The 23,113-nt window shown below is 38.9% G+C and overlaps 1 protein-coding gene across 1 annotated transcript in view; it reads left to right on the top strand.

Annotated features, from left to right (window-relative positions):
• LOC124798038 (mitotic checkpoint serine/threonine-protein kinase BUB1-like) overlaps nucleotides 1–23,113 on the top strand; it is a 232,625-nt gene that overhangs the window by 136,784 nt on the left and 72,728 nt on the right. The window contains exons 11-12 of the mRNA XM_047261258.1: nucleotides 6,347–6,612; nucleotides 19,629–19,774. Coding sequence (XP_047117214.1) covers nucleotides 6,347–6,612; nucleotides 19,629–19,774 — 412 coding nt within the window. The remainder of the gene's footprint in view (nucleotides 1–6,346; nucleotides 6,613–19,628; nucleotides 19,775–23,113) is intronic.

The raw sequence follows: 23,113 nt of genomic DNA, 5'->3' as shown, positions 1-23,113 counted from the left end.
AGGTCATTTATGTATATTGTGAATAGCAATGGTCCTACGACTCTCCCCTGCAGCACACCTGAAATCACTCTTACTTCGGAAGACTTCTCTCCATTGAGAATGACAATAAAGGCATTCAAGCAAAATTTGCTATAGAAGGCTTCCACAAGGTCGTAGGTTCTAGTATTTATTTGTTATGGTATGCATCAATGACAACAACAAAAGAATTTTATGTTGTTAGCCAAAATATCTCTCTCTCTCTCTCTCTCTCTCTCTCTCTCTCTCTCTCTCTCTCTCTCTCTCTCTCTCTGTCTCTCTCTCTATTCATGGAGTTGAATACGACTCTCCATGACCCCATATGCTAAAGCACATCACTGTCTACTGGAGATTTTCCTGGTTGGAATCCATAATTTCTTTAGATGCCATCCAACTCATCCTTTGCTTTCCTCTTGCCCTTTTGCCTCAGATCTTCACTAGCATTAAGCTTTTTTCCAGCAAATCATGTCTCTTCATGATGTGCCCAAAGGTCGGACCTTTCAAGCAGCAATCTAGTTTTATTTCCAGTAACACCGACCTCTTTATTCTTCTTGTGGTCCATAGAACTCTTAAGGAGTTTTGCAGAGCACCAGTATTCAAAAGAATCTATTCTATAACATTCACCCTTTCTTATATTACAGGTCTCACATCTGTGCATCACAACTGGAAAGCCCTTACTTTATAGATCTTTTTTGTTACTGTTACAACTCTACTCCTTAAAACATTATCGAGGCTGGACGTTGCCTTTCTACCCAGTAACAAGAATCTTGATTTCATGGCTGCAGTTGCCATCATCAGAAATCTGTGGGCTGAGCTAATTGAACATAGAGACTACCTCCATCATTTCTCTTCCTGTACAAGTCATAAAGTGACATTAGTTCAGCCTTTGCACCTTTTTCTTTCCTGTTCAGTAAGAGGATCTTTAACTCTTTGTCACTTTCTGCCATCAGGATGGTATCCTCTGCATATCTGAAATTATTTGTATTTATCCCAACTAGGTTCATTCCAATTTCTTCTTCATCTAATGCAACATTCCTCATAATATCGTCTTCATATGGGTTGAATAAATAAAGTGATAACATGCAGCCTTGTCATACTCCTATCTCAGTCTTGCTCCATGTAAGGTTCTCATTGTAGCTATCTCATCAGAGCATAAATTTCCTGTGATGTGAATCAGTGATATGGTACTTTCATTTTTTGAGTATGGTACTTCCCATAATTTATTGTGGTCTGTTCAGTTAAAGGCTTTAGCACAACCAGTAATGCAGAGATAAACATCTTTCTCGAATTCTCTTGCCTTCTTCAAAATCTTTTGGGTGTTGATCTCTGGTACCACTTTTGCTACGAAATCCAACTTGTTTTTCTGGTAGTTCTCGGTCTGTGTATTGGTGAAGACTATTTTGTAAGATTTTAACCTTGACTTTTCTAGCATGTAAGATAAGTGCAATTGTTCTTTAATTTGAACACACTTTAGAAATTCCCTCTTTGGAATTACGAGGAAAATTGGGCTTTCCCGGTCTTTTGGCTTTGTTGGCTTCTCTGTAGTTGCTGACATATTGAGTGCAACATATTCACCTCATTCTCTCCAGTGATTTTGAACAATTCAGCCGGAATTCCATCGCATCCACTAGCCTTGTTTACAGCAGACAAATATACGAGGGTTGGAACTTAAATAGTGGTAACTCTTTATTCACAACTGATACAAAAGAGTTACATGTTTGCACCTGTTACTGTCCTTCAAAGTAGTCACCAGCGTTGTGTAGAACCCATTGCCATTGATGTGGAAGGCGTAGTATACAGTTAGCAGAGCCTGTTCTGTTTATGGTACAAATGGAGCTGTCTACTGCCTGTCAAATCTCTGGAACAATTCTGAAGTGAATGCCACAAAGTGATTGCTTCGTCTTCAGAATCAAATCAAAGTCACCAGGACTTAAGTCCGGGGAGTGTGGTGGATGGTACAGTACTTACGAGTTCCATCGACCGAACAGAGCAGCTACAGCTTGCACTGTATGCGACCAGGCATTGTCATGATGGGTGGGTTGCGCAGAAAGTGTCACAGCTTCTTTCGCAAAGCTGGTCGTTTTTTGGAGCATCGCCTGCGACCAGCTGGAAAGATGCAAATAACTGGCAGAAACCCGATTAATCAACATGACAATGCCTCGCCGGGAAAGCCTGAAGAATTACTTTGTGGCTGTCAGCCAAATGATCGAGTGTGTGCCAAAAATTCATCACTTTGTCCAGCAGATCACCATAGAGTATTGCAATGTAATCAAAGAGCTGGGAAATATGCTGTGCACATGTAATATCTACTGGAATGGCTGAAAGGCATCAAAACCTACTCAAAAAATGTAGCATCTTGAAGAATAGTAGGCAACAGAGAAATGAAGACAAATGGCATTTAATTTGACTGCCTTATGCCCCATGAACCATGGACCTTACCGTTGGTGGGGAGGCTTGCGTGCCTCAGCGATACAGATAGCCGTACCGTATGTGCAACCACAACGGAGGGGTATCTGTTGAGAGGCCAGACAAACGTGTGGTTCCTGAAGAGGGGCAGCAGCCTTTTCAGTAGTTGCAAGGGCAACAGTCTGGATGATTGACTGATCTGGCCTTGTAACAATAACCAAAACGGCCTTGCCGTGCCGGTACTGCGAACGGCTGAAAGCAAGGGGAAACTACAGCCGTAATTTTTCCCGAGGGCATGCAGCTTTACTGTATGATTACGTGATGATGGCGTCCTCTTGGGTAAAATATTCCGGAGGTAAAATAGTCCCCCATTCGGATCTCCGGGCGGGGACTACTCAAGAGGATGTCGTTGTCAGGAGAAAGAAAACTGGCGTTCTACGGATCGGAGCGTGGAATGTCAGATCCCTTAATCGGGCAGGTAGGTTAGAAAATTTAAAAAGGGAAATGGATAGGTTGAAGTTAGATATAGTGGGAATTAGTGAAGTTCGGTGGCAGGAGGAACAAGACTTCTGGTCAGGTGACTACAGGGTTATAAACACAAAATCATATAGGGGTAATGCAGGAGTAGGTTTAATAATGAATAGGAAAATAGGAATGCGGGTAAGCTACTACAAACAGCATAGTGAACGCTTTATTGTGGCCAAGATAGATACGAAGCCCACACCTACTACAGTAGTACAAGTTTATATGCCAACTAGCTCTGCAGATGACGAAGAAATTGAAGAAATGTATGATGAAATAAAAGAAATTATTCAGATTGTGAAGGGAGACGAAAATTTAATAGTCATGGGTGACTGGAATTAGTGTGTAGGAAAAGGGAGAGAAGGAAACATAGTAGGTGAATATGGATTGGGGGACAGAAATGAAAGAGGAAGCCGCCTGGTAGAATTTTGCACAGAGCACAACATAATCATAACTAACACTTGGTTTAAGAATCATGAAAGTAGGTTGTATACATGGAAGAACCCTGGAGATACTAAAAGGTATCAGATAGATTATATAATGGTAAAACAGAGATTTAGGAACCAGGTTTTAAATTGTAAGACATTTCCAGGGGCAGATGTGGACTCTGACCACAATCTATTGGTTATGACCTGTAGATTAAAACTGAAGAAACTGCAAAAAGGTGGGAATTTAAGGAGATGGGACCTGGATAAACTAAAAGAACCAGAGGTTGTACAGAGATTCAGGGAGAGCACAAGGGAGCAATTGACAGGAATGGGGGAAATAAATACAGTAGAAGAAGAATGGGTAGCTTTGAGGGATGAAGTAGTGAAGGCAGCAGAGGATCAAGTAGGTAAAAAGACGAGGGCTAGTAGAAATCCTTGGGTAACAGAAGAAATATTGAATTTAATTGATGAAAGGAGAAAATATAAAAATGCAGTAAGTGAAACAGGCAAAAAGGAATACAAACGTCTCAAAAATGAGATCGACAGGAAGTGCAAAATGGCTAAGCAGGGATGGCTAGAGGACAAATGTAAGGATGTAGAGGCCTATCTCACTAGGGGTAAGATAGATACCGCCTACAGGAAAATTAAAGAGACCTTTGGAGATAAGAGAACGACTTGTATGAATATCAAGAGCTCAGATGGAAACCCAGTTCTAAGCAAAGAAGGGAAAGCAGAAAGGTGGAAGGAGTATATAGAGGGTCTATACAAGGGCGATATACTTGAGGACAATATTATGGAAATGGAAGAGGATGTAGATGAAGATGAAATGGGAGATATGATACTGCGTGAAGAGTTTGACAGAGCACTGAAAGACCTGAGTCGAAACAAAGCCCCCGGAGTAGACAATATTCCATTGGAACCACTGACGGCCGTGGGAGAGCCAGTCCTGACAAAACTCTACCATCTGGCGAGGAAGATGTATGAGACAGGCGAAATACCCTCCGACTTCAAGAAGAATATAATAATTCCAATCCCAAAGAAAGCAGGTGTTGACAGATGTGAAAATTACCGAACTATCAACTTAATAAGTCACAGCTGCAAAATACTAACACGAATTCTTTACAGACGAATGGAAAAACTAGTAGAAGCCAACCTCGGGGAAGATCAGTTTGGATTCCTTAGAAACACTGGAACACGTGAGGCAATACTGACCTTACGACTTATATTAGAAGAAAGATTAAGGAAAGGCAAACCTACGTTTCTAGCATTGGTAGACTTAGAGAAAGCTTTTGACAATGTTGACTGGAATACTCTCTTTCAAATTCTAAACGTGGCAGGGGTAAAATACAGGGAGAGAAAGGCTATTTACAATTTGTACAGAAACCAGATGGCAGTTATAAGAGTTGAGGGACATGAAAGGGAAGCAGTGGTTGGGAAGGGAGTAAGACAGGGTTGTAGCCTCTCCCCGATGTTGTTCAATCTGTATATTGAGCAAGCAGTAAAGGAAACAAAAGAAAAATTCGGAGTAGGTATTAAAATTCATGGAGAAGAAATAAAAACTTTGAGGTTCGCCGATGACATTGTAATTCTGTCAGAGACAGCCAAGGACTTGGAAGAGCAGTTGAATGGAATGGACAGTGTCTTGAAAGGAGGGTATAAGATGAACATCAACAAAAGCAAAACAAGGATAATGGAATGTAGTCTAATTAAGTCGGGTGATGCTGAGGGAATTAGATTAGGAAATGAGGCACTTAAAGTAGTAAAGGAGTTTTGCTATTTGGGGAGCAAAATAACTGATGATGGTCGAAGTAGAGAGGATATAAAATGTAGGCTGGCAATGGCAAGGAAAGCGTTTCTGAAGAAGAGAAATTTGTTAACATCCAGTATTGATTTAAGTGTCAGGAAGTCATTTCTGAAAGTATTTATATGGAGTGTAGCCATGTATGGAAGTGAAACATGGACGATAAATAGTTTGGACAAGAAGAGAATAGAAGCTTTCGAAATGTGGTGCTACAGAAGAATGCTGAAGATTAGATGGGTAGATCACATAACTAATGAGGAAGTATTGAATAGGATTGGGGAGAAGAGAAGTTTGTGGCACAACTTGACCAGAAGAAGGGATCGGTTGGTAGGACATGTTCTGAGGCATCAAGGGATCACCAATTTAGTATTGGAGGGCAGCGTGGAGGGTAAAAATCGTAGAGGGAGACCAAGAGATGAATACACTGGGCAGATTCAGAGGGATGTGGGTTGCAGTAGGTACTGGGAGATGAAAAAGCTTGCACAGGATAGAGTAGCATGGAGAGCTGCATCAAACCAGTCTCAGGACTGAAGATCACAACAACAACAACATGAACCAGCAGTTGAACAGGATGAAAGCCGTCTCCAGGATACTTCACGAACTGAACCAGATTATACGCAGATTGAAAGGACATACGCTGAACTCAGGAGATCAGCAAGGGTTCATTAACATTTGGTGCACTGCAAGTACATATTTAATACATTAGAATAACAGGAAAGGATTTTTGTTGTTCTTTTATTTTCCTAACATCTTGTAATGCTTCAATGTTCAGTTTACAAACTTACTGTGTGAACAAGTAGCAGCAGGTAGAGAACCACATCATTTTGTGAGAAAAATATTTTATTTACTAGAATGAAGTGTGCTGTAGTCCAACCAGGAGTCAATCGTGTGACCTTCCAGTTTACAGGCACACAGTTTACCATTAGACCATATAACAAATATCCTTGGCATAAATTTCAGTTGGTGTGTGTAGTCATTGTACTTGGTTTGATGTGTTTTTAATACATTTATTGTTCCATTGTATAGGGGTGTTGTGCTTTATATTAGATGATTGTGTGTTCTTTTGCTGTAATAGGCATGGGCGACATCTGTGTACCACAATTTTACATGTCAATTAACTTTATGAAACCCTCGCAAAAGACCTTACATACTGAATTTGTTGCTGCACTTTTAGAGCCTGAGGACTTGAAAGAAAAATTGGAAGACAATAATCACTTTAAGTACGAAATACCATTTGTTCCATCTCCAGGGATGACCTGTGAGGAAATAGAACAGTTGAAAGGAACTGAAAATAAGGAAAATGAAGGTGTAATGATGGAAAGTCTGAACAAATGTGAAATGCTTCCTCCAGCCGAGCCTGAGGTACAGGATCATCTAACGCAGAGAATATGTTCACGAGCCCACGCTGCTGGCTTTGATGGCGTGGATACCATGTATGTTGTAAGTATTTTAAATCAGTGGCGATTGTTCAATTAGAAAAGTAGTGCTTTCATTACACGTGAGTGGTTACTGTGAAATTAATGGAATGCCTTTCTAGTTGCTAATTGGAACTTTATTTACTATGTCGACAACTGGTTACAGCATTTAAATTAGACAATTTTCAAATGTAGTTGAAAACTGTGCTGTAGAGAAGCAACATCAAAATCTGGAACTGCATTTCATTAACTGAATATATAGTTGCAGAATTAGCTCTTTCTGAGCAAGAAGAAACTAATAATATTGTGGAATTGTTACACCTCACCAAAGACTTAACCAATATCGTACAAACATTGACACAAATGTGTATGTATTACAAACCACTGTGCGTTATTTGACAGAGGGTAACTTCATACCATTGTTAATTAAGATGCTTAATCATTGTGACAGTCTAGAAATTTACTTATTTTTAAAGCCACCTCACTTTTAATTAAAATAAAAACAGCACTTACCAATAATAATAACAATATATGTTTGGTACTCATGCTCTTATAAATTGCTTATATACATTTAGAACATTATCATATATGTTTCACTTTCTCAGATCACACCTAGCGTTAACTATGTTTTTATGAGTACTTGTCGTGGAGCACTACATACTTGGTTCCAACAATTACAGATTCTTCAAGCCAGTCAGACAGTTGGAAAAATATTATTTGATACTTTAACATTGTAGCTCAGTATGAAACACAGGTTTTGAAATCCAGAAAGGCAGTATCTTTTGTTCAGTGGTGTCTCCTGTCAGCAAATTCTTCTTTGTGTAAAGAGCAAACTGTTTTCAGAATACTTTATCTCCCCCCACAGAACAAAATGCAGTTAAAACTTTGAATAGGCTTGCTGATTTTGCAATAAATATTTTGGACGCTGATCTATAATTTTTTTCATCTGTTATCATGCGGGGTTCAGCTATGAGAACAGCCGAGGAGAGATGTAAGGAACATCAGCGGCATCCCAGCCTAAAATAATCAAGCTAACCAGCTGTTGCTAACAACTGCCTTGAATATAATCATGTAATGGAATACGATGAGACAAGGGTCATGGTTCAAACACCAAGTTTCTGGGGTGTCAATTTCAGTCATGCTTGGGGTCCAGCATTTAATTTATAAAAATACCACTGGCCATCAGATCCACCAGAGGTGGTAAACACTGAGAATATTTGTATTTCATGGAATATGAGTGCGAGTTCTGACAAACAAAAGAGCATCAAAGGGTGTAGTGGACATCAGAAATAAAACTCGGCTATAAATAGCTATGAGAGACTGACAATTGTTCACACTCAGATTCAAGTCCAGGCAGCAAGTACACATAACCATAAAACTTGCAGCAGCTGAAGAAGACGGCTGGATCTCTCATTAAAATATTGTGCATAACATGAAAACAACTAGTCATAACATCTGGAAGCACACTATTAACCTCATTATAACTGAAAGTGATCTTTACTGTTTTCTAATCATGTGGAAAATTAACTGCAATAGATATTCTTGATAAATATAAGGTAAGGAGAGGTCAGTTGTGTTGTGTAGTCGACATAGAATCTAATGGGTATTTTGTAGAGGCATTATACTTACTCATTTTAGACAGAGAATTGTTTAGATTTCTTGAAATTCCTTCCTTTATGCTTCTTGATGATTTACTTCAACTGTTTTCCACGTGCGCATCTCTTTTTTAGTATTTCTAACATTTATATCATTATTTGTAAGAGTAGTGTATTACTGATTTCTAACAAGGAAATGTTAGTATTTTAATATACCTTATCAAACATTTTCTGCGTATTAAAATTCTCATCCATATTATGCTTCTGAAAATGTAGGCTGGAATAATCTCTTTCAAATTCTGAAGGTGGCAGGGTGAAATACAGGGAGTGAAAGGCTATTTACAATTTGTACAGAAGCCAGATGGCAGTTATACAAGTTCAAGGGCATGAAAAAGAAGCAGTGGTTGGGAATGGAGTGAAACAGGGTTGTAGCTTATCCCTGATGTTATTCAATCTGTATATTGAGCAAGCAGTAAAGGAAACGAAAGAAAAATTTGGAGTAGGAATTAAAATCCATGGAGAAGAAATAAAAACTTTGAGGTTTGCTGATGACATTGTAATTCTGTCAAGACAGCAAAGGACCTGGAAGAGCAGTTGAACGATATGGACAGTGTCTTGAAAGGAGGATATTAGATGAACATCAACAAAAGCAAATCGAGGATAATGGAATGTAGTCGATTTAAATCATGTGATGCTGAGGGAATTAGATTAGGAAATGAAGCACTTAAAGTAATGGATGAGTTTTGCTATTTGGGTAGCAAAATAACTGCTGAAGGTTGAAGTAGAGAGGATATAAAATGTTGACTGGCAATGGCAAGGAAAGCGTTTCTGAAGAAGAGAAATTTGTTAACATCATGTATAGATTTAAGTGTCAGGAAGTCTATTCTGAAACGATATGTATGTAGTGTAGCCCTATATGGAAGTGAAACATGAGAATAGAAGCTTTCAAAATATGGTGCAACAGAAGAATGCTGAAGATTAGATGGGTAGATCACGTAACTAATGAAGAGGTACTGAATAGAATTGGGGAGAAGAGAAATTTGTGGCACAACTTGACTAGAAGGGATCAGTCGATAGGACGTGTTCTGAGGCATCAAGGGATCACCAATTTAGTATTAGAGGGCAACATGGAGGGTAAAAATTGTAGAGGGAGACCAAGAGATGAATACACTAAGCAGATTCAAAAGGATGTACGTTGCAGTAGGTACTGGGAGATGAAGAAGCTTGCACAGGATAGAGTAGCATGGAGAGCTGCAGCCAACCAGTCTCTGGACTGAAGACCTCAACAACAATGACAACAAGCAGTCACTTACTTGCAGCTTATTCTTGGGTGGCATGAATCCACCACTCCCCACCCCCACCCTCCCTCCCCCCTCTCTCCCTCCCTCCCACCTCCCCCCATCCACCTCTCCCTCCCCCCCTCTCTCTCTCCCTCCCCCTCCCTCTCCCTCCCTCTCTCTCTCACTTTCTTTCCAGCCAAGGATATTGCAAAAGTGTTAATTCGCTGTACTGTATGGTTACCTAGGTCCTTTTGGCAAGTTTAAGTGTGCCGTCATGCTTATCACGGTATCATCCAGTGCTCTAGATGTCTACTCTTGTTGCTTTGCTGTCTCATTTGTGCTGTAGACATAATTATGTGTGCTCTCATTCAGAGTTCAGATGCCTGTGTGTTAATGCACAATCAGTTATCTGACCCTATCTGCATAGAATAAAATGTTGTGGGAACAGCCATATTGTATGTTGAGAAGTTACATTTAAACACTAATTTTCTTTCTCTGAACTACTATCTGTAGTATTATTTGCAGGAAATTATGCACAATCTCAAAACTGCATATGACACAGGATGTTTCCACCTATAAAAACACAAAAATGCTTGGGATGGAAAATACTGACAAGAAAAATGGTGAAAAAAATTAAGGGGCCGTAGTGTGTTGAGCAGATTAAAACTTTGCAACTGTTTAGAAGTCTCATGTGCTACTGAGATCAGATGGGTTAGTGATTAAACAAGTGAAATTGTATAATCATTTCACTATTTGTCATGTGTTTTTAAAATGCTTGTGCATTTAGCGGGGTGAAAAAATATCAGTAGTGGTTTCATCTGTCACTGGTATAAGAAATATAGGTGCTGTGATGATTATAAACAGTCCAAGAATTGTACAACAAAGCATAGACTTTTATTTCAACCATAACAGAAAATGAGATACCAGAGATAAATCCAGTTATGTGTTGTTCCATGTTCAAGGCTTATCACACAGATATTAGTTGTTAAGAGTTGGGGTCTGCAGAAGAAAGATGGAATTAAACTTATACTGTTATAAAACTCAATTAAAAATATACATGAAATAAGAAAGTTTTTAACTTCATCAGTTATGGGCCTGGATCACTAAGTGTAAAAGTATTGGTAAGAGTACCAATACTTACAATGTCTTACTTTCAAGCTTCTTTGACCAGTGGTCACAGGTGTTGGAGCAGCACCTTTTTTAGGATAGGTAGGACAGAATGAAGTCAAGTTCTGAGAGAAGTAAAGATTGAAACGAACCTTCAGTTTGAGAAAGAAATCAAACAGCATAATCCTGGCACATTGGATCAGCGAACACAGCTGGTTGGTTAAAAATTTGCAGCAATCAGCAGAAATTTTATTTCCACCCAATTTCATCTCAGTAAATGTGAAATGCCAACTATCTGTAGTGCATTAAAACATTCGAGGGCTTAGAAGTAAAATTAATGAACTACTTATGTGCATTGGTGAATTAGAGTCATCAAACCCAGTTGATATAATCTGCCTCTCTGAACATCATGTGACCACTGGTATATAGATATGTTAAACCTTACAGAATTTAAGATAGCCTCGTACTTCTGTAGACAAAATCTGGAGAAAGGAGGAGTTGCCACATTTGTTAAAAACAGTTTTAAAGTTAAGAATATTGGCATTAATAAATTTTGCTTAGAGCAGCACTTTGAAGCATGTGCAACAGAGATAGGATTCCGTAATAGGTCCTTTATAATAGTGGCCGTATACGGAGCACCTTCAAGAAATTTCAACCCTATCTAGAAAACGTTCTTGAAGATTTATTATCTCATCTAAAATTAAAAAACAAAGAACTAGTGGTTGCTTGTGATTTTAATATAGATGTCCTGAAAAACACTGTCAGTGAACAGTTAATGAAATCAGTTACATTGTCATTCAATTTAATTTCTACTGTAAATTTCCCAACTAGGGTATACAAATGTTCTAAGACTGCCATTGATAGTATCTTTATAGACAATTCTAGGCAAGTAAGCCACATTACAAAACTAGTAGTAAATGGCCTATCTGACCATGACATGCAACACCTAACATTAAATTTTGAAAATTGTCAGGCTAAAACATCTATCAGAACTGAGTACAGAAGGCCAATAAAACAGTCAAAAACTGAGAAATTTAGGAGATTGCTCCAAGAAATTAATTGAATGGATGTTTACAGCATCCAAGACACAAATGGGAAATACAAAACATTCGTTAATAAAGTTAGCACCTTATTTTAAAATTGTTTTCCCCTGATGGTAACTCAAATTAAGCAGAAGTCTAATAAGAAACCATGGATCACATGAGGGATAAAGATATCATGTGAGACAAAAAGGAAACTCTGATATGTAGGGACACCTTTGATAGTAGCATTATAGCTCATTACAAAAATTACTGCAAAATATTGAAGAAGGTTATCCAGATATCTAAACACCTACATTATGAGAAGAAGATAAATACATCCAGCAATAAAATAAAAACAATATGGGATATAGTTAAGTCAGAGACAGGTAGGACCAGAAATGAGGAGGAACAAATAGCTCTAAAAATAACTGAAACCCTGATAACAAATGTATGTTGTGTTGCAAACCATCTAAACAAGTATTTTATCTCTGTTACTGATAGCATGGGGTTGTCAGGTTCAGTAAATAATGCAATGGAATATCTGAGACCAGTGCACACACACAATCTCAGTAAAATGGAATTGGCACTTACTTCACCCAAAGAAATAGAATCCATCATAAAGTTCTTGAAATCAAACATTCTAGTGGTTATGATAACTTATCAACATAGTTAATAAAAGAGTGTTCATGTGAGCTTAGTCATATTATTTTTGTAATCAATCACTTATCACAGGAACATTACTGGACTGGGTTAAATATGCTGAAGTTATACCTCTCCACAAGAAAGGGGACAAAGATATGCTGTCAAATTTCTGACCGATCTCACTTTTGCCAGCTTTTTCAAAAATCTTTGAAAAGGTTATGTTCAAGCTTCTACTTAAGGGGACCACACCATGGTTCAGGTTGAAAAAAATCAATTTTCGCTTTTCATCACATTTTGATAGATTAAAGTTTTATTTAAGTACTCTGAAAAGGATTTTGCTGAAAAAAATGTTTTTCGAGCATTTGAAGAGCATTTTCCTACCATGTGTGTTTATGTGCCACACCCATCCTTGGAATGCAATGGTCGGTATTCTTTTGTTTCTGCTGTTTGTAAACAACACGCTTTCAAACACGCGGTTAGTTTTGTTCAAGTGTGATTCCGAGTAGTTGTTATACTTTCGTTTGCAGTTCTTGTTTACGTGTCTTTTGTTGTGTTTATTGAAGATGACGAAACGTAAAGGCATTTTCAAGAAACGACAATCTAGAGGAAACACGTTTAGAAAGCTTTCTGTACAAGAGGTTATGTCGCCTGGCAACGATATTTCTGATTGTAATTCTTCACCAAGTGCATCATCAAAGAAGCTCACAATTTCAAGAGAGTTACAATGACTTTACTGTAAGTGACAAGGCGTGCAGTAACATTATTATAAATTTGAGAATATTATCAGATGCAATTTCTAAATTTGTACAATGTACATAGTGTGGTGAGTCACAGAGTGTGAAAATTTGTGAGAGTGCCAGTGGGAGAAAAGGCCTAGCAGTTGCTTTGGATTTAATTTGCACTAAATACTTAGCTGTGATTTCATTTATGAGTTCTTCAAAACCAGATGCAAGTGGCCCTTGTGAAATCAATACTAGATTAGTTTATGCCGTAAAATCCATTGGCAAGGGCATGGCTGCAAGGAGAACATTTTGTTCAGTGATGAACTTACATCAACCACCAAATAAATTTGAAAAACTGACTTCAATATTAGAGAAAGCCGTATGTGAGGTCAGTGAGGAAAACATGGAACTAGCTGCTAGGGAAGCAGTGGAAGAAAATGATGGATGTTCAGATATTGCAGTTGCACGTGATGGAAGTTGGCATAAAAGAGGGCATACTTCTCTGAATGGAGTAGTGACTGCCATAATTGTAGACACCGGTAAAGTGTTAGATGTGGATATAATGTATAAATATTGCAAGTGTTGTAAAGTCAATGAACATAAAGAACACAACTGTGTGACTAATTTTAGAGGAACAAGTGGTGGTATGGAAGTTCATGTAGTACAACAAATATTTCATTGCTCCATAGAAACAAGAGGCATATGGTACACCAAATATTCGGGCGATGGTGACAGTAAGGCATACAATAATGTGGTGAACTCTAAGCCATTATTAGCAAAATAGAATGTGCAGGCCATGTTCAAAAACGTTTGGAATAAGGCTGAGAAAACTAACTGTTGATACGAGAGGAAAAAATTAAGAAGATGGAAAATTGTTGACCGGGCAGGGTCGGTTAACTAAAACTGAAATAGAAAACTTGCGGGTATACTACAGGCAGGCAATTAGGAGAAATAAAGAAAATCTGGAGGCAAGAAGAGAGATGTTTGGGCCATATTCTTCCCTTAGTCCTGTACTGATGATAAGCCATGCCGTGGATTGTGTCCATCGGGAGAAAATTCGCGGTGCAAATACAATAGGGCTCAGGCAACTGGAGAATCTTATTCTCACCAGCATTCTCTTCCTGCTACTGTTATTTCAACAATTAAACCTATTTTAAGAGACTTGGCTCATCCTGACCTTCTAAGGAAATGTCTGCATGGGCAGACACAGAACCCAAATGAATGTTTCAACAGCATAATTTGGAACCGCCTTTCTAAAACTGTATTTGTAGGCATGTATACAATGAAACTAGAAGTTCATGACACTGCTATTACATTCAGTTGTGGTAATATTGGAAAGTATTGGGCACTGAAAAAGCTGGGAATTAATCCTGGTGAAAATATGGTCACTGGGCTGCAACATTGCGATAAAATGAGGATAGCCGATGCAGACAGGTCTGCATCTAATATGGCAAAGAAAGCAAGACAAACATCCAGGAAGGTGAAAAACAAGCTGGGAGACCTGCCAGAGGCCAAAGAAGGGCCATCATATGCAGCAGGACAGTTTTAATTATCTGTAAGTAACAAATTTCAAAAGTTTTTTCTTTAAAGTCAATTTCCCGCAAACTAAAATTTTCACTACATACGCCCCATTATATCAGAAACCATTATAGATAAATGAATGAAATTATCAGAGACTCTGCATAACATAAAAAGCCACCTCTGGTACTACATTCATTAATATTCCCCCATCAGGAAGTTCACAAAAAATATTTTCTGCAGAAAAATCTTAATATTTTTTGTTATTGAGTTTAAAAAAGTATTTCTTGGAAACTATTTAATGAATAAAGTAGATTTTAGTACAGTTGAATCTATTAGCATCATGTAACGTACAGTAAAAATATTAAGGTCCTGCATCAAATACTTGCCTAAATTAACATGGGTTAGTTAGGCAGGGTGTGGTCCCCTTAAGCACCTTAGTGAAAATAACATACTGTCAAAGTCACAGTTTGGGTTTCTTAAGGGTTCTGATATTGAGAAGGCTATTTACACTTACAGTGAAAATGTCCTTAATTCATTAGACAACAAATTAGAGGATACGGGCATATTCTGTGACCTGTCAAAGGCTTTTGACTGTGTGAATCACAATATACTTTTAAGTAAATTAAAATATTATGGCATTACTGGTAGTGCTGCAAAGTGGTTTCAGTCATATTTTACTAATAGAGAATGAAGGGTGTCATTACGTTACACTTTAGCAGTAGACAATCAGACATCATCTGACTGGGAAGAAATTAGATGTGGTGTTCCTCAAGCTTCCATACGAGGTCCACTACTTTTTCTTGTGTATATTAATGATCTGTCATCTGTTACATTACCAGATGCCAAGTTTGTCTTATTTGCAGATGATACAAACATTGCAATAAATAGTAAATCAAATATAAATTTAGAAAGGGAAGCTAATCAAATTTTTACTGACATTAATAAGTGGTTCATAGCCAATTCACTGTCATTAAACTTTTAAGAGGCCCACTATATGCAGTTCAGAACTTCCAAGAGATTTCTGTCTAGTATGTGTATAAAATATGATGACATGGACATAGGAGAAGTTGAGAGTGTAAAATTCTTGGGATTACAACTTGATAATAAATTCAGTTGGGAGTGACATACTAACGAATGCTAAAGTGCCTAAACAAGTCTGTTTGTGCAATGTGAATGATGTCAGACATAGGAATATAAATATGAAAAAACTGGCATATTTTGCTTATTTTCACTCCATTATGTCATATGGTATCATATTTTGGGGTAACTCTACAACCAGAGAAAAAATTTTTATAGTACAGAAGCGTATAATAAGAGTAATGTGTAGTGTAAATCCAAGAACATCATGTCGAAACCTATTCAAAGAATTGGGCAAACTAACCAGAGCTTCTCAGTATATTTTTTCCTTAATGAAGTTTGTTGTAAATAATACATCTCTTTTTACAACTAACTGCTTAATACACAGTATCAATACTAGGAATAAGAACAATACACATAAAGATTTAAAAGCAACGCATATTTTCAATAAGTTACTAGAGTTTAGTTTCAGACAAGGCACAATTTAAACATAATTTAAAAGAACTTTTGGTGACCTCCTCCTTCTATTCCATCCATGAATTTCTCAACAAGTGCATTGGACCATTTGAATGGAAATTTATTATACTTTAATTTTTGACAATACTTGGTTGTAACAGCCAAGTAACTACCTACTGTGTGAATGATGGATGTATGGAAAGCAGATGTAAGTCTTAAGTCTGTAAATAGTGGAAGGTTAATTTTAAATCTTGTACATAATTTGACTGTTCTTAACTGAGGATCATTGAAATGAATAATTTACTTTAATTTTTGACAATACTTGGTTGTAATACCCAAGTAACTAGCTACTGTGTTAATGTTGGATTTAATGAAAGCAGATGTAAGTATTAAACCTGTAAATATTAGAAGTTTAATTTTAATTCATGTACATAATTTACCATTTATTGACTGAGGATCATTAAGATTAATGAAACTCAAGTTTTTCTAATTACATTTTTGTAATGTGTTTATCTGACATGTTCCACACCCAGAAGGATCCCCTCTTTTGTCGATCTATGGAATGAATAATTAATCTAATCTCCAGACAAATTAGTGTGCCAACAAACACAAATATTGGGCATATGAGTTTTTACAATATACATTTCTTACACAGATCACAAAAATTTAAATATAGTGCATATATTGTCTCAGTTAAATAAATATACCTTTATTTTTGATACAGCTTAACATAATGTTAAAACACTTTGTTTGTTTATTGCAAATTATTGTCTTAATACATTAAGTTTTAAAAGGTTGGACATTGAAGCATGTACAGATTTCTTTCATAAATTATTTATCAAAAATAAAATAAAAACTAGTAACCAAATATCACTAAATTAAATAAAGCTCAGTCGCAGACAATCATTTGTTTATAATGCACATAAATTTAGTTGAAACCCATTTATAGGCCACCAAACAGAACAGCTGAAGCTGTGTCATCATCTTGTTTCCACAGTGTACATATTACAGATGGACAGTCCGCCCTCTTGTCTCTAAGTACTCAGTAGTGTAAGGAACAAGTAACATATGAAGCCACCTGAACTAGTTTGTGCACTCCTCGGATATCATGCATGCCTCAAGGCATGGAACCTGTGGGTTTAAGCCCCAGTTTAAAATGGGTACTGGTTTTAAATGTGCTGTTACTGTGAAAATGGTCTGGACATGCAAAAATTTAACAAATGTGTGGTATGTGTAAACACCGCCGTGAAAGAAATATATGGATACAGTGGACAATTAATATGAACATGTATTGCACACCAAGAAAAGGTCGCTGAGTTATTTTCATATGTCACCAATAGGTAGTACATCTATACCTGATACAGCTGAGGTCAAGTCATTCACATCCAGCGAATTTACGAGGGTATTTCGGAAAGTAAAGATACACTGTACACCCGAGGAACGGAAGAGTTTTGGCGAGCAAGTTGGCAACACTGGTGTTAACCTTGAACCGTTAGCTTTCTCCTCGCAGTCGTTCGGCAGTTGAACGTTGCTTCTGGTTGGAGTAGGTCGTGTTTAAAATGGCTGCGCCAATTCAGAATCCCGCCAAATGCGAAGTGCGCTCCGTCATACGTTTTCTTCATGCAAATGGTCTTCGGATATTCACAAAGAAATTGTTTCTGTTTATGGGAACATTATGAATCAACAAAATTTAACGAAATGGTGTCGTCATTTCTCTGAAGGTAGGACCGATGTTCATGATGAGCAAAGAACAGGTCGACCATCTGGGATCTCTGATGCCCTTCTTCGGAGAACGGAGGAAGCATTTCATGCGAATAGATGTCTCATATTGAAATAATTGCTTCAGATCATACTGGAGGTGTCAATGACAACTCTTTATGACATTGTAATTGTTAATTTAGGGTACAGGAAATTGTGTGTGCGCTGGGTTCCAAAACTGTTAACGGAAGAACACAAAAAGAAAAGGATGGGCTTTGCACTCGACTTCCTCACACGCTATGCTGAAGCAGGTTATGAGTTCCTTGATCACATTGTGACAGGTGACGAGACGTGGGTTTATCACCATACACCTGAATCCAAGTAACAATCAATGCAATGGCGCCGTTCGAATTCACCAAAAGCCAAGAAACGTCGATTTCAGTGAAGAAAATCATGGCTTCTGTTTTTTGGGACAGACAAGGCATTCTTCTGTTGGAATTTATGCTTCCTGGAACGACAATTAATGCTGCTTCATATTGCCAGACTTTGAAACATCTTCAAAGGGCAGTTCAAAACAAATGTAGGGGAATGTTGACAAGTGGAATCCGCTTGGTTCATGACAACGTTTGGCCTCACACAGCGCTCGTAACCAAACCACTACTCAAACAATTCAAACGGGACGTATTGGACCATCCGTCATACAGCCCGGACCTTGCGCCCACCGACTTCCATGTGTTCCGTTACCTGAAGTCACATCTTGGTGGAAAATCATTCCACGACGATGAGGAAATCAAAGATGAAGTTGAAATGTGGTTCCGACAACAGGCAGCAACCTTCTATGACTGTGGGATACAAAAGCTTGTGCACCAACTTAACAGATATTTGGATAACAGGGCTGATTATGTCAAAAAATAACAAATAATCCAGTTAATAAGATGTAACTGACATTTTCTAAATAAATGTTCTATTTAAGGACTGCGAGCCATTGTATCTTTACTTTTTGAAATGCCCTCGTATTTCAAGAAGAGAAGTTACCCAACTTGTTGCAGGATAAGGATTCAACAAAATTGGAATGAACAAGTTATCACTATGGCTTGAATTGGATTGTATTAAAGCACTACCACAGACCATCAAGATATTTTACTCATCTGTATGTGACAAAACTGTATACTTTGAATGACACAGAGTGTAAAGTAAACTATAGTATAACTTCTAGTCAGTAATGAAATGTTACATGTTTCACATCAAATAGTACTGTGTGTTGAAGTTTTACTATTTTATCCCCATTAACCTCTCTCATCTCTCAAAAGATTTTAGTATGGTTGCTAAAAATCTAGTTGTCATGCACCCAAATTAATACATCATATCATCAAATAGTATCCCATAATGGGTTATCAAAATGTAAGCATAATTTAATAGATTTATTCACATTTTACTACAGTGCAAGGTACATGTAGAGCAGCAGGTGCTATGAATGGTTAACCAAAAAGGAATGCTAATTTAGAATCCAAAGAGCTTTGTCACTTTATTGTGGCCCTCTAAAACTGTGTCAGAACTATTGGTGGATTAAAATTCATAATTCTGCTCAGTTGTGATATGCATTTAATACATCTGTGCAGTGGTACATCTCTTCAGAATATTCAAGGCCATAAACTATAAGAATCAAAATAACTTCCATAGTAACAGTATTTATTTTGCCCCAGCAGTAACAAAACTCTGAGAAACTCAGCATTACAGAAATACTCAGCACATGCAGGTTCCACTGGCAGTTCTTCTGTAGTTGTCCATCGAGAGGTGAGCCAGTGTGTAGCAAATGTGTCTGTAGCAGACAAAGTGTCAATTACTTTTCCTGATCTTTGTCTGTATTTACAGCCTGGAATTTTGATTATTGTAATACAAGTTTATGTACTTTATTTTACAGGACAAAGATTATTTTGAACTTCAGCCAAGACAAAGTGCACTTTTCTCAGATACCTGTTCTTCACAGATGTTCGCTCATACATTACTTTCATCAACACCAGCTCGAAAATCTATTTTTCATTTGGCAAATAGCAACAGGACAAAAAGGTAATAGTTTATTTTTAAGTAATGTCAACTCCAGGTTGAAATACCAACAATACGAATTGCTACTCATAGCTTATGACCAAATCCTTCTTTAGCAAAGAAAACACACACACACACACACACACACACACACACACACACACGTATACATGAGTGCTACTCATAGCTTATGACCAAATCCTTCTTCAGCAAAGAAAACACACACACACACACACACACACACACACACACACACACACACACACACACACATATACATGAGTGCTACTACTAGCATCTCAGACCAGAATGTGACTGTCGTGCTGATAGCAGTCTGGAGTGGGACGGGGAATGGGGAGAGATAGTGGGGTATGGTTGTGAGAAGACGACAGTGCTGCCTGGCAGGGCCCAAAGGGGCTGGTGAGCTTGCCAGGTGCAGCAGTGCATGGTGGGCTGTGGGGTAAAGAACAGGGAGCAGAAAAGGAAAGAATGGGAAAGGATGGGTGGGTGCATGAGCAGATGGTGGCACACAGTGAGGGCAAGAGCACGTGAAGGAAGGAGGTGACAGGATAGAGGGGGTGGAAACAGTTGAGTGGCGGGTGTGGTGACAGTAGGTTACCATAGGTTGAGATCGGGATAATTTTGGGAGTGCCATGTGTGCTGTGAGGATAACTTCCATTTGTGCAATTCAAAAAAGCTGGTGTTGGAGGGGAGGATCCAGATGGCCGAGGTTGTGAATCAGCCATTGAAATCAAGCATGTTATGTTCAGCTGCATATTGTGCCACAGCGTGATTTACTTCACTCTTGACCACAGTTGTTTGGTGGTGGCCATTCATCTGGGTGGACAGCTGCTTGGTAGTCACAACAATATAAAATGCTACACCTGACTATCCTAACACATAACTACTTCTCCTTTGAAGGGAAGGTCAAAGCTGTGGCACAGTCATGGGCTCCCGCACTGCACCCTCCTATACCAACCTGTTTATTGGTCATCTAGAGGATATCTTCCTACCCTCCCAAACCCCTTGTCTGGTTGAGGTTCATTGATGATATCTTCATGATCTGGACTCAGATCTAAGACAGCCTATACTCATTCCTTTGCAACCTCAATAACTTCTCTCCAATCTGTTTCACCTGGTCCTCCTCAACCCAGTGTGCCACCTGTCTGGACTCTGACCTCCTCCTCTGCGAAGGCTCCGTCACCCAACAGTACCTGCATTTTAACAAGTGCCATCCCTTCCACACCAAACAGTCGCTCCCATACTGGCTGGCCACTCCCCTTTCCCAATATGCTGAGTGTCTCACCAAGATCTTCATAGGCAGGCGCTGTTCTCCAGACCTAGACTGCAAATATATTTTGTGTACAATTCTCCACACACACCCCAATCCTCCCACCATCCTCAAGAGCCAGCTACAATAGAGTGTGCCCTTTGTCACCCACTGCCATCCTGGTCTGAAACAGCTGAACCATGTCCTTCTTCAGCACTTTGACTGTCTATCATCATGCCCTGAGATGAGGGACATAGTACCCAAGTTCCCACCATTCCTAAAGTCGTGTTCTGTCACCCACTCAACCTCCACAACATCCTACTCCTCTCACCTCCTTACCACAGAGATCATATCCCTGTGGAAGACCCAGGTGACCTGCCAAATGCACCCACCCGACTCTTCCTACTCCAGTCCTGTCACAGGTGTATCCTACCAGTCAGAGCACAGGCTACCTGTGAAAGCAGCCATGTTAAATACCAGCTCTGCTGCAACCATTGCACAGCTTTTTATATTGGTATGACTACCAACGAAATGTTCACCTGGGTGATCAGCCATCACCAAACTGTGACCAAGAGTGAAATAGACCACACAGTGGCACAATTTGCAACTGAAAGTAACATGCATTACCTCTGTGGCTGCTTCAAAACCCAAGCCATCTGTACCCTCCTCTACACCAACAGCTTTTCTGAACTGCATAGATGGCAGTTATCCTGACAATTCACTCTCTCCTTGCAAAATTATCCAGGTCTCAATCTGATGCAACCTACAGTCCCCACATCCCCCATCCAACAGTTTCTGCCCCCTCTGTCCTCTCATCTAGCCCTTTCACATCCCCTCAGCCTCACTATTTGCTTCCCTCCCCACCCCCACTCACCCCAATCCTTTCATCTTCCATGATCACCTCCTTTCCCGCTCCTTGTTTTTTTCCTCCACACCTCAGTCTGCGGCACTGTGCCTGACAGTCTCATGAGGCTGCCATCTAGTCCCTGCACACCCCATGAGACAGCATTCTTGTCTCCCCCTCCCCCTCCTGTACCCTGCTATCCCTCTCCTTTCCCCACCCCAACCTAGGTTTCTATACAAGTGGCAGTAGCATTCCAGTCCACTCTGCTGGTGGTAGCAGTCATGTGCACATGAGATGTGCTTGCTTGTGTGAATATATGTGTGTGTAGGCTTTGGCCATAAGCTATAATGTGTAACAGTCTTTTCATTGTGTCTTTCTGCAATTCAACGAGTAATCTTTACAGTGAGTAGCAGTCTATCCTTTCCCTAATATGGTTGATTATTTACTTTTAGATAGCTTAAAGGCCCTTGTTTACTATAAAATCCTCTGATAGGAACAAGATAATGACTAAAAAAGATCAATGATGATTTCCATATTAACCTTTGTTCTATCTCTGCTGTTTGTATTTTATCTAGAATACAGTATATTCCATTGTCATATTCCCAATTTTGTGTAAACTTTTTTTTATATTTACAAGTTATTGCCTTTTTATAATTTCTTTTCCCCCTCAGTTTGCGAAAACCACTGTCACAAGTGATAATGTATGGAAAGTTTTTGTTGAAAATTATGAATTATTTAAGAATAAAGGAGACAACTCACCGAAAGGCAGAAGCACTGTGTGCTCAATAGGTTCATAAACAAAAGGTATAGAGCTTGGCTAGCTTTTATAATGCAGTTTCTTTTTTTTAGTTGTAGGAACACACACACACACACACACACACACACACACACACACACACACACACACACACCTCTCTGTCTCCGTGCATTGTGCTCAGTCCACTGCCAGATCTTTATGGGCCCTCAGTAAGTGTTCTGGGAGGGGGGGGGGGGGGGGACTTGTAGAAGAGTGAGAGCTGTCTGTGGGCTAGCTAGGGGGGCAGGTGGCAGGTGGCTGGGCACGCGATTTCATTCCCACATGCTGCTAGATGCTTTTCCCCAAACCCCTCCCTGCCTCCCTCCTCTCTCTGGCCTTCACCCCACCCCATCTAACCCCAGCACACTCACCATGGGCCAGTAAAGAGTTGACAGTTGACTGAATACAATGTAGGGAGACAGGTGTGTGCCTGTCTGTGTGCATGTTTTTCCT

The sequence above is a fragment of the Schistocerca piceifrons genome, chromosome 5, assembly GCF_021461385.2.
Source record: "Schistocerca piceifrons isolate TAMUIC-IGC-003096 chromosome 5, iqSchPice1.1, whole genome shotgun sequence".
Lineage (NCBI taxonomy): Eukaryota > Metazoa > Arthropoda > Insecta > Orthoptera > Acrididae > Schistocerca > Schistocerca piceifrons.
This window is presented reverse-complemented; position numbering and strand designations above follow the sequence as displayed.